At 35.2% G+C, this 11162-nt stretch overlaps 1 protein-coding gene across 2 annotated transcripts; it reads right to left on the bottom strand.

Annotated features, from left to right (window-relative positions):
* Positions 1-1679: 1679 nt before the first annotated feature.
* Positions 1680-10138, bottom strand: LOC130993001 (syntaxin-22-like). Of its 2 annotated transcripts, none has more exons than XM_057917722.1 (7): positions 9370-10138; positions 6360-6453; positions 6067-6206; positions 3971-4048; positions 2966-3123; positions 2791-2891; positions 1680-2035 (listed from the first exon to the last, which is right to left on the bottom strand). In XM_057917722.1, exons 1-7 carry the CDS (start codon positions 9555-9557, stop codon positions 1970-1972), a joined length of 825 nt encoding a protein of 274 aa, XP_057773705.1. In that variant the 5' UTR covers positions 9558-10138; the 3' UTR covers positions 1680-1969. The 2 variants fall into 2 exon arrangements, with proteins under 2 accessions (XP_057773705.1, XP_057773706.1); XM_057917723.1 differs by having other exon boundaries at positions 3971-4045.
* Between the last annotated feature and the right edge of the window lie 1024 nt (positions 10139-11162).

Below are 11162 nucleotides of genomic sequence, written 5' to 3'. Positions count from 1 at the left end.
TGACCCTATATATATATATATATATATATATATATATATAGGGATGTCAATTGGGCTATTTCATTCGGTTTCGAGTTATTTTTTGTTCGGGTTAATCGGTTTTTTTATTTTTCGGACTAAATTTTTTTGATCCTAACCCTAACCCACTCGGTTTCGGGCTAGCCCGTTCGGGCCCACAAGTTTTACGATTTTTTTATATGTTTATTTTTTTTATAGATATTCATATTCTTGTGATAAAAATATGTCGTATTTTTTAAATCAAGACATTTCGCTTTATTTTAGATACAAAAATTAGTGTTTTTTAGCATAAGTTTACATAGTGTCTAACTTTAATTTCATTTCTGATAAAAATTGTATATAGATTTAACATAAATGACTATCTTTCTTTGACTTTTATATTATAGATGTTTGTTATTAACCGTTGGAAAAAAATCAAAACATATTCTACAAGCATCAAAATGCTATTATCGAATTAAAAAGTAAGTATTAAAGTTTAAAAATCAATTATTAAGAATGTGTTCGGTTAATCGGGGCAACCCACTCGGTTTTCGGGCCAACCCTATCGGGCTCAAACTATTTTCAGTTCGGGCCATTCGGGCTAAAAAAATTTCGAGCTAAAAATTTTCAGCCCTAACCCACATTTTTTATCGGTCTATTCGGGTCGACCCGTCGATTTCGGGCTTTTTTGACATCCCTATATATATATATATATGCGAGGGTTACGGTAAAAACAACTGTTATAATATAAAATCGGAGTATAACTACATCATTGATCTACCTATAATTTAACAATTTGAGATTTAATCTTAAAAAAATTATATATAAATGTATGAATTATGTTTAGAACATTTATGAATTTGTAGTGTAAATGTATGATTTTATCTATAAAGATGATGAATTAACCGTGTATTTTGATGATTTAAGGGCTAAAATAATTTTTATTTTATATTCTAAAAGACGCTTTTATTTTAGCCCACCATATATATATATATATATATATATATATATATATATAGGGTGCGGTTATAGTGAGAACCACACTTATCGTGAGAACATAAGAACCATTAAAATCAATGCATCTACTATATAAATTAATGCATTCGCTATTAAATTTAATGCATCCGAAAATAATAAATTTTTTGCTCTCTTCAGGATTCGAACCCAGGATCTGCATTCATCCACCAAGATGATGCATCCACCGTAGATCTTGATGATCGAATGGTTTAAAATGGTTCTCTGTTCTAATTTTATTTAGTGGTTCTTATTTGAACCTCTCCCTATATATATATATATATATGTGTGTGTGTGTGTGTGTATAAACTTTCTTAAAAACAAATGAAACATTTTTTTTAGTAATAAGACGGTTTTTTTTAAGAGTAAACAAGATGTTACTTAAGAGCAATCATGACATTATATATAGCAAGTGCTACAAGTCAGAGTTTAGTTCTGCTATTAGATTATTGATCAAAATAACGATGAGAGATTTTTTGGTGATGTTCAACATTTCAATACCCAATTCGGTCCCCTTGGCCTGTTTTGCGGCCCAGACCCCAGCCACATCTATGCACACAAATTTTTGTATATAGTAATTCAAATTACTGTTGAACTCTCCAAGACTATCCCAACTCCCAAAATTGTCCAAACTTTCAATCTATTTCTAGTTCAACTAGTGAACATACCAAAAGGGCCCAAGCATGATAACTGACATTTAATGAATTGGGAGATTGTGATCAAAGCAACACAAGCAGAACCAAAAGAATTTACAAGAAACAAAACAATACCAAACCTTCCACCACAACCAAATTGGTAGTCAACCATGTAAACTTCGTCCAAAAGTCACCTCAAGATGAGACACACTTTAAACACCCACAACACCTTGCATACATAGCAAAGTGCTTTAAACAGCAACAATCAACCAATAATACTTGAACCATCCCTGCGGATTCTCCATAGCTTTAGAAGATCCCAATCAAGCGGCAAGTACTATGACCACTATGAGAAGCACAATGCCAAATATCACTAGCAGTAAACAGGTCTGCAAAATGCAAAAGAGAATAGTTCAAATATCATAACAGTGCATTGAAAACAAAGCAAAGGGAACAACAAAGAAATAACACGATTGCCCATACGAAACAGCAAAGGACTGACATTCAGGCACCTTTAAACAAATCCTGTAATTTTATTCAAGATCGTTAGTGGGATTAGCACATCGACGATATTGTCCCAGAAATATGGGAATGGAAACAGTCTAGTATAACTTAAATGTCATCTAGTTTATGAAAACTAGAAAACTATAGCATGTCATCATCTGCAACCGCGCAAGGTAGAGCGAGTTGTGCACTTGGATCCACGACCATTCCACTCCAAAAAGGGAAAATAGACATTATGATTTTTGTTCGACACTCCATTTTCTCTTAGGGGGCATTTACTTATGAGGATTAGCTTTGATAGATAAAATAGTAAGGCTAATCTCTTGTTGATGCATTGGAACTTTGGGATATCCTAAGGCCCTTGACTATTTCAATCATTTAAGCTAGTTTTGCTTGATATACATCCCATTGAAAGGGTAGGATTGAAGAAATCATAATCTTAAAGATAAAAATACTCAATCATGCATCTTATCAATCATGCAAAGTAAACGCTCCCTTAGCACACTTGTTTTCTTTGAAAGGTAACAGTCCACTTTTTGGTTACCGTTAACTACCATTTTTACCATTTACCAGTCTGAAGGTGACATAAAACATCATCATACTTTCCAGATGCACAATGATCAGTTTGTACACAACTCACCAGGGATGAATTCGACTTCTGCATCTTAGCTGCTTTGAGAAGTTGGGATTTTCCTTGTCCAGTTGCCGCATGAGCACCCTCAATGTGGGAGCCAATATCATCTATACACAACAAATTCTTATGTTAGTTATGTTAAACCAGGAAATCAAATTTCAATACCATGCAAATTACTTGCCTATCATAGTTCCTTGTTCATGAACAAGTACTGCAAGGTCTTTGAAAATCTCATTTACTTCACCAATTTGTTGTTGTATTTCTTCTATTCCTTGTTCTCTTTCCTCTATGATTGCCTCATTGAATGCAATCTCATTGTCCAACAGAACAACCTCCTGCCTGCCAGTTAACCACTAAGAAATAAACAAAAAAAACTTTCGAAATGGGATTTGAGCCACAATTTCCCAGCAAATGGGCAATATGAATGTTGTTATATATTCTAAAACTAGATAAGATTAACAAAAATAGAGTAAAGAAGACTCTGTCCGTGATATTTCAGTTTATGATGTGTCAACCAATTAACAGAAATTTCAAAATCTCCACTATAAAAATTCTTGCAGGCAACAAATTTAGATGAGTGAGTATAAAGATGGAAACAGGAAAAAGGACAAATACTTTTAAGCAGAGTAAAGCGTTGTCAGGGCGTTCCGTGCAACCTTTAAGTTTATCAGAGAAAATATATGTACAAGATACATGTGTCCCAAGCAGAGTGTTCAGATATATTAGACGAAAGGGAAAGCTTTCTAAGAAGACAAGATCACAAAAAACTAGCATTACAATAGAAGGATAAATATTAGTTAAGAGAAACGAGGTATATGTATTTATTCGGCTTCGGCTCAAGACAAGTTCGAGCAATGAATTGGCTTATTCAATTACATCACAAACAATGGGCTGATTCGTCAGCAATCACATTAAGACATTAAATGGTAAATTACAAACTATTGTACATGCCACACATTGTGCAAGATATATCTATCGAGTAAGATAGGACAATGTCTAACCAGAAGAAGATGTAAATATGATGCACATGCAGCGAGTATCAAAATATTTGGCCTTCATTGAACAATAAAAAGTAACATAAAATACAATAGAAAAATAACTATGTCCCATTAGCAGCTGATTCTACATATTTGTTTGTCATCGACTTAGTAAAGTGACCACATATTAAAATATCTTTTTGACATACCTTCTAGATTCCAAAAGCTGTGATCGCTGTTCTGGGGTCTTATCTGCACGGATGTCCACATCACTAGCTGAGTAGCTGCTAGAGATAGATTTTAAAAGATAAGCCACAGATGAAATCATTGAACTAACTACACCAAAATGATATTTTCAACTATTAAGATGCAAAGTATCTATTGTTAAACAGCGAACTACTTACACAAACAACAGTACAAGCAACGGAAAGGCAATAACAATTACATACACGGGAGGGACAGCAAGTTTTACTTTTACCTTACTTGTCCCGAGTTTTACTATCACCTTGCTTACATTTGACATCTACAAGCCTATTTATACAAAACTATGTCAGCTAACTAGCAATGAACTATGATCTTGTTAATGTTGGCAGATATGTGAATTGTTTTCCAGAGTAGGTCACTTAAACAGTTAAATTTGTGATGGTGTAATTATTCAAAGAATGGGAGCAATTCTGCACCATTCCCCCTCAACAGCCAATTTTGACAATTTGTGATTTTGTTATCATCCCAAGCTGTTGTCGGAACTAGTCATGCCTTATGTTGTTTAATGGAGCCATCCAGTCAAGTCATCAGTTTGTAGACCCACTTCCTTGATATGGGCTTACATCTCATGACTTTCGCACTCAACTCCCAAGTCCCATTTTGCTCCTCTTATTCCCGAAATAGCAACATTCACATATTCTGGATTGGGCGTTCTTTGTGAACCAGTTCTTCTAAGTGGAAGACATTATGTATCCTCTCATCTTCTTCTTCTCAACTTGGTTGTCCCCTTTCGCACATTGTTTGTGTATTCCCATCTTTCAATCACTTTTGGGTTTTCTTTGCTCTTTGGATAATTTTTCTTGTTCTTTTCCTCCTTCACTGTTGTCTTGTCTATCATTGCTTCTTTTGTTTCTCTAAGACCTGACAGCCACATTACCTGTGAAGGCCACCAAGTTGATGCTTCAATCAATCTCACATGTAGCAATTATAGCATCGGTCTTTGTCCTTTCAATTTTCTCTGGTTTCCTCAATATTAGCTTGGCCTGGTCTTGTTCCCCTTCGTAGGGATGACCTCCATTGTCTTCTTTCCCGCCTTCTTGTTTGTTTCCGACTCCTTCCTCATTGAATCACGCAACTCTTCTAATTTGTCTGCATGTCCTCTCTGTTTGGTAAAGAGAACTTGGTCATCATCTTTAAATGTTATTTGGACATACTCTCCACAGAAGCTTGCTGGGTAGCCATCCTCAAGTAGCAGCGAAGAGAACCTTGAGCTCAAGTCTAAAACCATGGATGATAAATCTTCTCATCCTCATTTCATTTTTCACTATTCCAGCTTTGAGGTTTCCTCGCATAAAGTATTCTCTACTCTAGCTTTAGAGAAGTATTGACGTATAGTGAGGTTGTAGAAGCAGCAAAATTCACCGTGCTCAATTTGTGTACCTCACACAAAATACAGTTGTCCTGAACCAACTATTCTCAGATTGTGTTTTCGAAAAAAATAAATCTCTGATTGTTTATTCCGGCAGAGCAGTGACATACCTGACTTTTGAAATATGCCTAAAATAGAGCACCACACAAACACCACAACAACTAGCACAGCACTAGCTCTGATGCCACTTATTGAATTAACTATATTCAACAAACATAAGACACCAAAATACTTTATGTTTAAACAAAGAACAACTTAGGTAAACAAACTAGTGTCATAGGTAATGGAACGGCAATGACAATTACATACATGAGAGGGAGAGAGTATTACTTCAGTTTTACATTAGTCATCTACAAGCCTGTTTTAGAAAACTAAGTCGGCTAACTAGCAATAAAAATATGATTTAGGGTTCATAATTGTGCTAATGTTTCATGAATTGTTTTCCAAACTTTTCTAGGTTTATTGATACAGTTGGTAAATTAGCAAGAATTGTGATGATGTGAAGAAATTGGGAGTTGTTCTCCAACAAAAACATGATGTATTATCTACAAATTACATATTTTGATTAATTAGTTTAAGTACACCGTAATACTAACAAATTAAATCATGTCTAAAGTTAGAAACTGAAAGCCAAAATAAGAACTGACGTCTTTTACAAGCATCATATATTACCTAGAAGGAAGAACTGCTTGGGAAATAAATGGAGTATAAGCAGTTTCTCTCTCAGCCGCAAGCCGCTGCGCCTTTTGAAACTCCTTCAGTACTGCTTGAAAGTCTTTTGCAAGTTTGGCATCCGTGATTTTCTTGCTTGCCTGCAGGAAGAAAAATGGGACCAAACATCTTATGTAATCACTGATGGACAGGAGTTACAGTCAATTGTGAAGGTGACAAGTAACAATCACAAGCAATGAGATACGAAGACCCAAACTGCCAAATTGGCAGTCAGGACAAAGGAAGAAGCTTACACTGACTTCAACATGATGGTCTATTTCACTAGCTTGTTTAAGTTTATCTGAGGTATCCTTCACCAGCTGCCCAATATGTAGCCGAGTTTTACGCCTGCGATTGAGTAAAAGCATAAGAACACCCAAAAATAAAATATTGAATCACAATATAAGGATAATAAAGGGACATGTGATATCTTGAACTGAAACACCATCCTTACAATGAGAACTGCTTAATGCCTACACAACCTTTAACTAGTTGGAAGTAGTAAACTTTTGGATGACCAGTAGACTAAGGATTCACCAAAATAAAGGGAGTCAAGGGTTTTATTTCCATAAAATAAAGGGAGTCAAGGGTTTTATTTTGGAGTACTTAAAAACATTTCCCCACTAAAAAGTGTATCTATTTCCCCAAAATGTTCCAATAAACTCCAATAGACCACCAATCATGCATCACATTCCCCAAAATATTGTTTCCCAAAACAACTCCCAAACAGAAGCACCCAATGATACAAAACATTCCCAAAGGCTCCAGAATAAATCACTTGAACTGGAGGTAAAAATCATCTTGTTAATTAAGGAAAGATCAAGCCCAAATGGCCAATTCAGGAGGCCAGGTGAAGTATGCTGGGCTCCTGTGTAATTATCATGATGTCACTAGTTCCTTTGATAAACCTGACTTTATCCAGAACAACAAGCTGCACATGTAACAAGCTAAAATATTATCCATTTAAAAACCCAAGTCAACACTGAGGTATAGAGCAATTCAGCGGCAGATCAAAGGGATAGCCTCATGAGACCATGGCTCACACCATGTTTCGGAAGGAAAAGAGAAAAACTTTATGTACGACAGCCCATCGTAAAGCACATAAAAGACCTTTCTTGCATAGACCCCAATAATCATAATATCATCAGAAGTTAGTTGAAAACACCCACAGTCCATCCTTCTTGCTAAGATATATCTTGCCTAAAATGGGACTCAGATAAACCCTACTGTGATGTGAACAATGGTCGTCTCCAGTTAACCACTGTAATAGCTACTCGTCAACCTCCCGAAGTCAGACTTTGACATAATGCCAGTCCCCTTCTATAATAACTTCCCGCTTAGATGTTTTTAGGTCTCAAGCATTGACCTTGCTCGCAGAACAATCCTTCCAAGGCAAGCTTTTTCTAGAAATACAAAGAGGGATGATCACAGATGTTAGTCGTGTATGTTTCCTAATTTTCATCATCCTTACTAAAATAGGAGAAAGGCTCTATGGGAGTTAAGGGATACTCTATGTTGTTAAGAACCTTCAGCAAATTCAGAGACTGGATAAGTCAAATTTAAAGATCACTTCTTACAATAAATCATATTCCCTCAAAAGTATGTCATTTTGGTTGGGCACGAGTTTTAATAAAATGGTTGGTGATTTTTATGTAGTAGAGAAAGGGTCCCACCATTATATGAAATGAGTGTTGAGATTGAAGAAGGGGTGGTTTTTTATGTAAATAAGGGGTATATATAAGAATAAATGATAAGGAAAATGAGTGGGGTTATGTTCCAAAAAGGAAAGTGACACTTTTTTCTCGGACGTCAAAAATGGCAAAAGTGACATACTTTTGGCGGACGGAGGGAGTAATTACAAGAATTGTTCTCATTCCTTTCCTTTTAAGCAACTGGCTTTCAGGGTGAGTGTGTGTGTTGGAGAGAGAGAGAGAGAGAGCATATACATACATATATATATATATATAGAGAGAGAGAGAGAGAAAGGAAATCACAAAGGATATAATTATAACAATCGCATTTTGTATGACATCTCCAAGGTTCCAAGAAAACTTCATATTTCCTTTGGAAGTGGGAATTTACTGGCACTATCTTGCATTAGCATATTCAACAGCAGAAGATATTAATAATGACAAGGGAAAAGATAGAAACGAACCTTCATCTTATACCAAAGGATCACATATAAACCCCTGAATTCTTTTTCCCCCAATTGAACCCTTTTGCCTAATAGTGTGGAACAACTAAGCCCTTAATTTATTTATCTAAAAAATCAAAACCAAAAAAAAACAATACTGTTAAATTGAATTCTGGCACATTTTCTTTTTTCTTATGTGGGATGTGGGATCCACAATTCTCTAGTGCAAGTACGCAACGTGAGTAAGAAACATATTTTGGCAGTCTACATGAGATGAATGGGGAAGGAAGAAATCAGGATCAAGCATATTCTGGCAAGAAAGTGCAATTGTTTGTGGGAAGGAAATATGTTACCAAAAGATTTTGAATAAACAACCAAAACAATTTACTGGAATATGCATCCATTAATTCCACTCCATTTGAGACATAAACAGCCAAATAATTTATATATTTTCCCCAAATCAAGAAAATGCATTAAAAAATAACACAATCCAACCAACAATTATGATGCTACTATGAACTCAGACTTGGACATTAGATGAAGGTCACAGTAGTTACACATCAGCCAAATCCTTGGGTGTATATTGAACCACAAAATTGAGCAAATAGCTTCATCAGTACCAAATATTTACGAGGGGTGACATAATTGAATTGCTTATGCAATTCAAAGCTTTGGCATGTAATATTTTCCTCCCAAAAAAGTTACTATCAGGAGATGAAGTGATGAACCTACTTTTTTCCCAACTCATAACTAGAATTACAATAAAATCCGCCTAGCCAACAATCAGCACAGAGAAACTTAACAAACTTCTTTTGAAATAATGAAAACTTCAGGGAAGAGAAAGATTATTAGGTAAGAAATTGAGGTTTTTATCAAAAAAGAGTTAATTATAGCATAACCTTCGAATAGTCAAAGTTAATCATGCTTGGATTTCCGACTGAATATGCCTAGTTCTGCTGTCACCGAAAAACAATCAGCCAACAGATCACAATATCAGAACTCAAATACAAGCTCCAATCACTATACAAGCTTGTGCCAATTCTTCCCAAATCATGCTACATTATAATCTTGCACAAAAGTCAGCTTGGAGCTACAGAAAAAAGGAAGACAGAAAAGAAGTAAAAACTAACAGCTTTTCCCGAAGCTCTGGCGTGTCCTTGGGGGTCCCCAGAGTATTAACCAGGCGCTGGAATGAGGAAACCGCCGTGTTGATCTGAAAAATTCCGGACGCCACCGCCTGCGTCGGGTCCTGCTTACCATTGACGTACCCCCTTCGCAAGCCGTTTCCACGACCCGCTTCTAGATCTTGAAAACTCATATTTCTCCTCCCTTATTTTTCTTTTCTTGCAGCAATTGAAACTATGTCTCTCCTCAACAGTATAATCAAACCCACTAACCAGAATCCTCCCTATATAGCCCCAGAAAACAGACAATTATGGTAATTTTGTCAAAATTCAGGACCTTTAAGAAGAAAAACAAAACCCTAGTAATTGGGTTTGGGGGATTTCGCAGGGAACTCTGCGATTCTAGCTGAAACGCGGCGGACTGGGATGACTACAATCGTCACAAACGGTTTTTTTTTCTTATTTACTTTCTAGTTATTTAATGAGAATCAGCAAGAATATGAACAGATTGAGAGGGAGGAAGAAAAGAGAAAGTTTGGTTTCGCTCTCCTTCTCGATTATCTTTTTTACTCCCAAAAAAAAAAAGAGAATCGTTTGATCAAATTGCGGGGGAAGAGAGAGAGAGAGACAACGACAGAATGATTTAGAGCAGCATTATGTGGTGGATGCCGGCTGCCTCTTGTGTCTGACACGTGTATCATAGACGGTAGTGGGCTCCACCTCCGCGGCAGAGATCATCTTCAACTTGCGCCTACAAGTTTGAATCCCGCTCTCCCCCAAAAGAAATGTAAGTACTAAAAAAAAAAAAAAAGAGTTAATTGCCTCTAAATAATACTCCCTCCGTCCGCCAAGATTATGGCAAATTGTTTGGGCACGACATTTAATAAAATTAATGATGATTTTGATGTAGTGGAGGAAGGGTCCCACCACTTTATGAGATGTGTGGTTGAGATTGAATTTAAGGTGGGTTTTTTGTAAATAAAGAGTGTTTGTAAGGATAAAATATAAAAGTAAATGGTGGGACCATTGCCATAAAAGGAAAGTGACATAATTTTGGCGGACGCCCGATATAGTAATTGTGCCATAATCTTGGCGGACGGAGGGAGTATTACCTTTATATTTTTTTATTTTTGCACATAACTAAAAAATTCTCAAGAAATAAATTAAAGTGTTAATTTATAAATTTAAATATCTTTTTAGCAGCGGAAATATAATAAAATTAAATTCTTTATAAAGTTTAAAATCATATATATATATATATAAGTACTTTCGTAAAGAAATAAATTCTCTAATAAATTTTTAGAAAGAACTTAGAATTAAAAAAATAAACAAGTCATGACATTAAGAAAATAAAATGAAACTTTTATTTTAATAAATTTCACACGAATTCGATATAATTTGAAATTTAGAGTTACAATAATCAAAAGTACCACATGAATAATATAATGAGTTTGAAAGAAACATTTTTTTTTAAAGAGGTTCGACGCGCTCATTCGACTCTCCACGCGTCTCCAATGTCATTTACTTGAAATATTAAATATGGGATAAGCATACATAGTATACTTAGTGTGGGAACATGCAATTATTGTCCACGTTAATAAAATGGTAACACATACGATCATAACATTCAAAACGACACAGTTTTGCCAATCTAGAAGCCCACGTCATTTAAAGTGGTAACACCCTAATTTAATTAAAGTGTTAAATATAAATTTAAATATCTTTTTAGCAACGAAAATATAATAAAATAAAATTCTTTATAAAAATAAAAAAAGAATTTTATTTTATTTCCGCTGCTA

Source organism: Salvia miltiorrhiza, chromosome 7 (genome assembly GCF_028751815.1).
Source record: "Salvia miltiorrhiza cultivar Shanhuang (shh) chromosome 7, IMPLAD_Smil_shh, whole genome shotgun sequence".
NCBI classification, from domain to species: Eukaryota; Viridiplantae; Streptophyta; class Magnoliopsida; order Lamiales; family Lamiaceae; genus Salvia; species Salvia miltiorrhiza.
The sequence above is the reverse complement of the archived record's forward strand: the minus strand, read 5'-3'. Positions and strand labels throughout refer to the sequence as shown.

Coding starts and splice junctions, on each gene's coding strand:
- LOC130993001 (XM_057917722.1), bottom strand. CDS start 9,557: ATGAGTTTTCAAGATCTAGAAGCGGGTCGTGGAAACGGCTTGCGAAGG. Junction 6,207..6,359: donor ACCATCATGTTGAAGTCAGT/GTAAGCTTCTTC, acceptor TTCTTCCTGCAG/GCAAGCAAGAAAATCACGGA. Junction 2,036..2,790: donor AGAAGTCGAATTCATCCCTG/GTGAGTTGTGTA, acceptor TGCATTTTGCAG/ACCTGTTTACTGCTAGTGAT.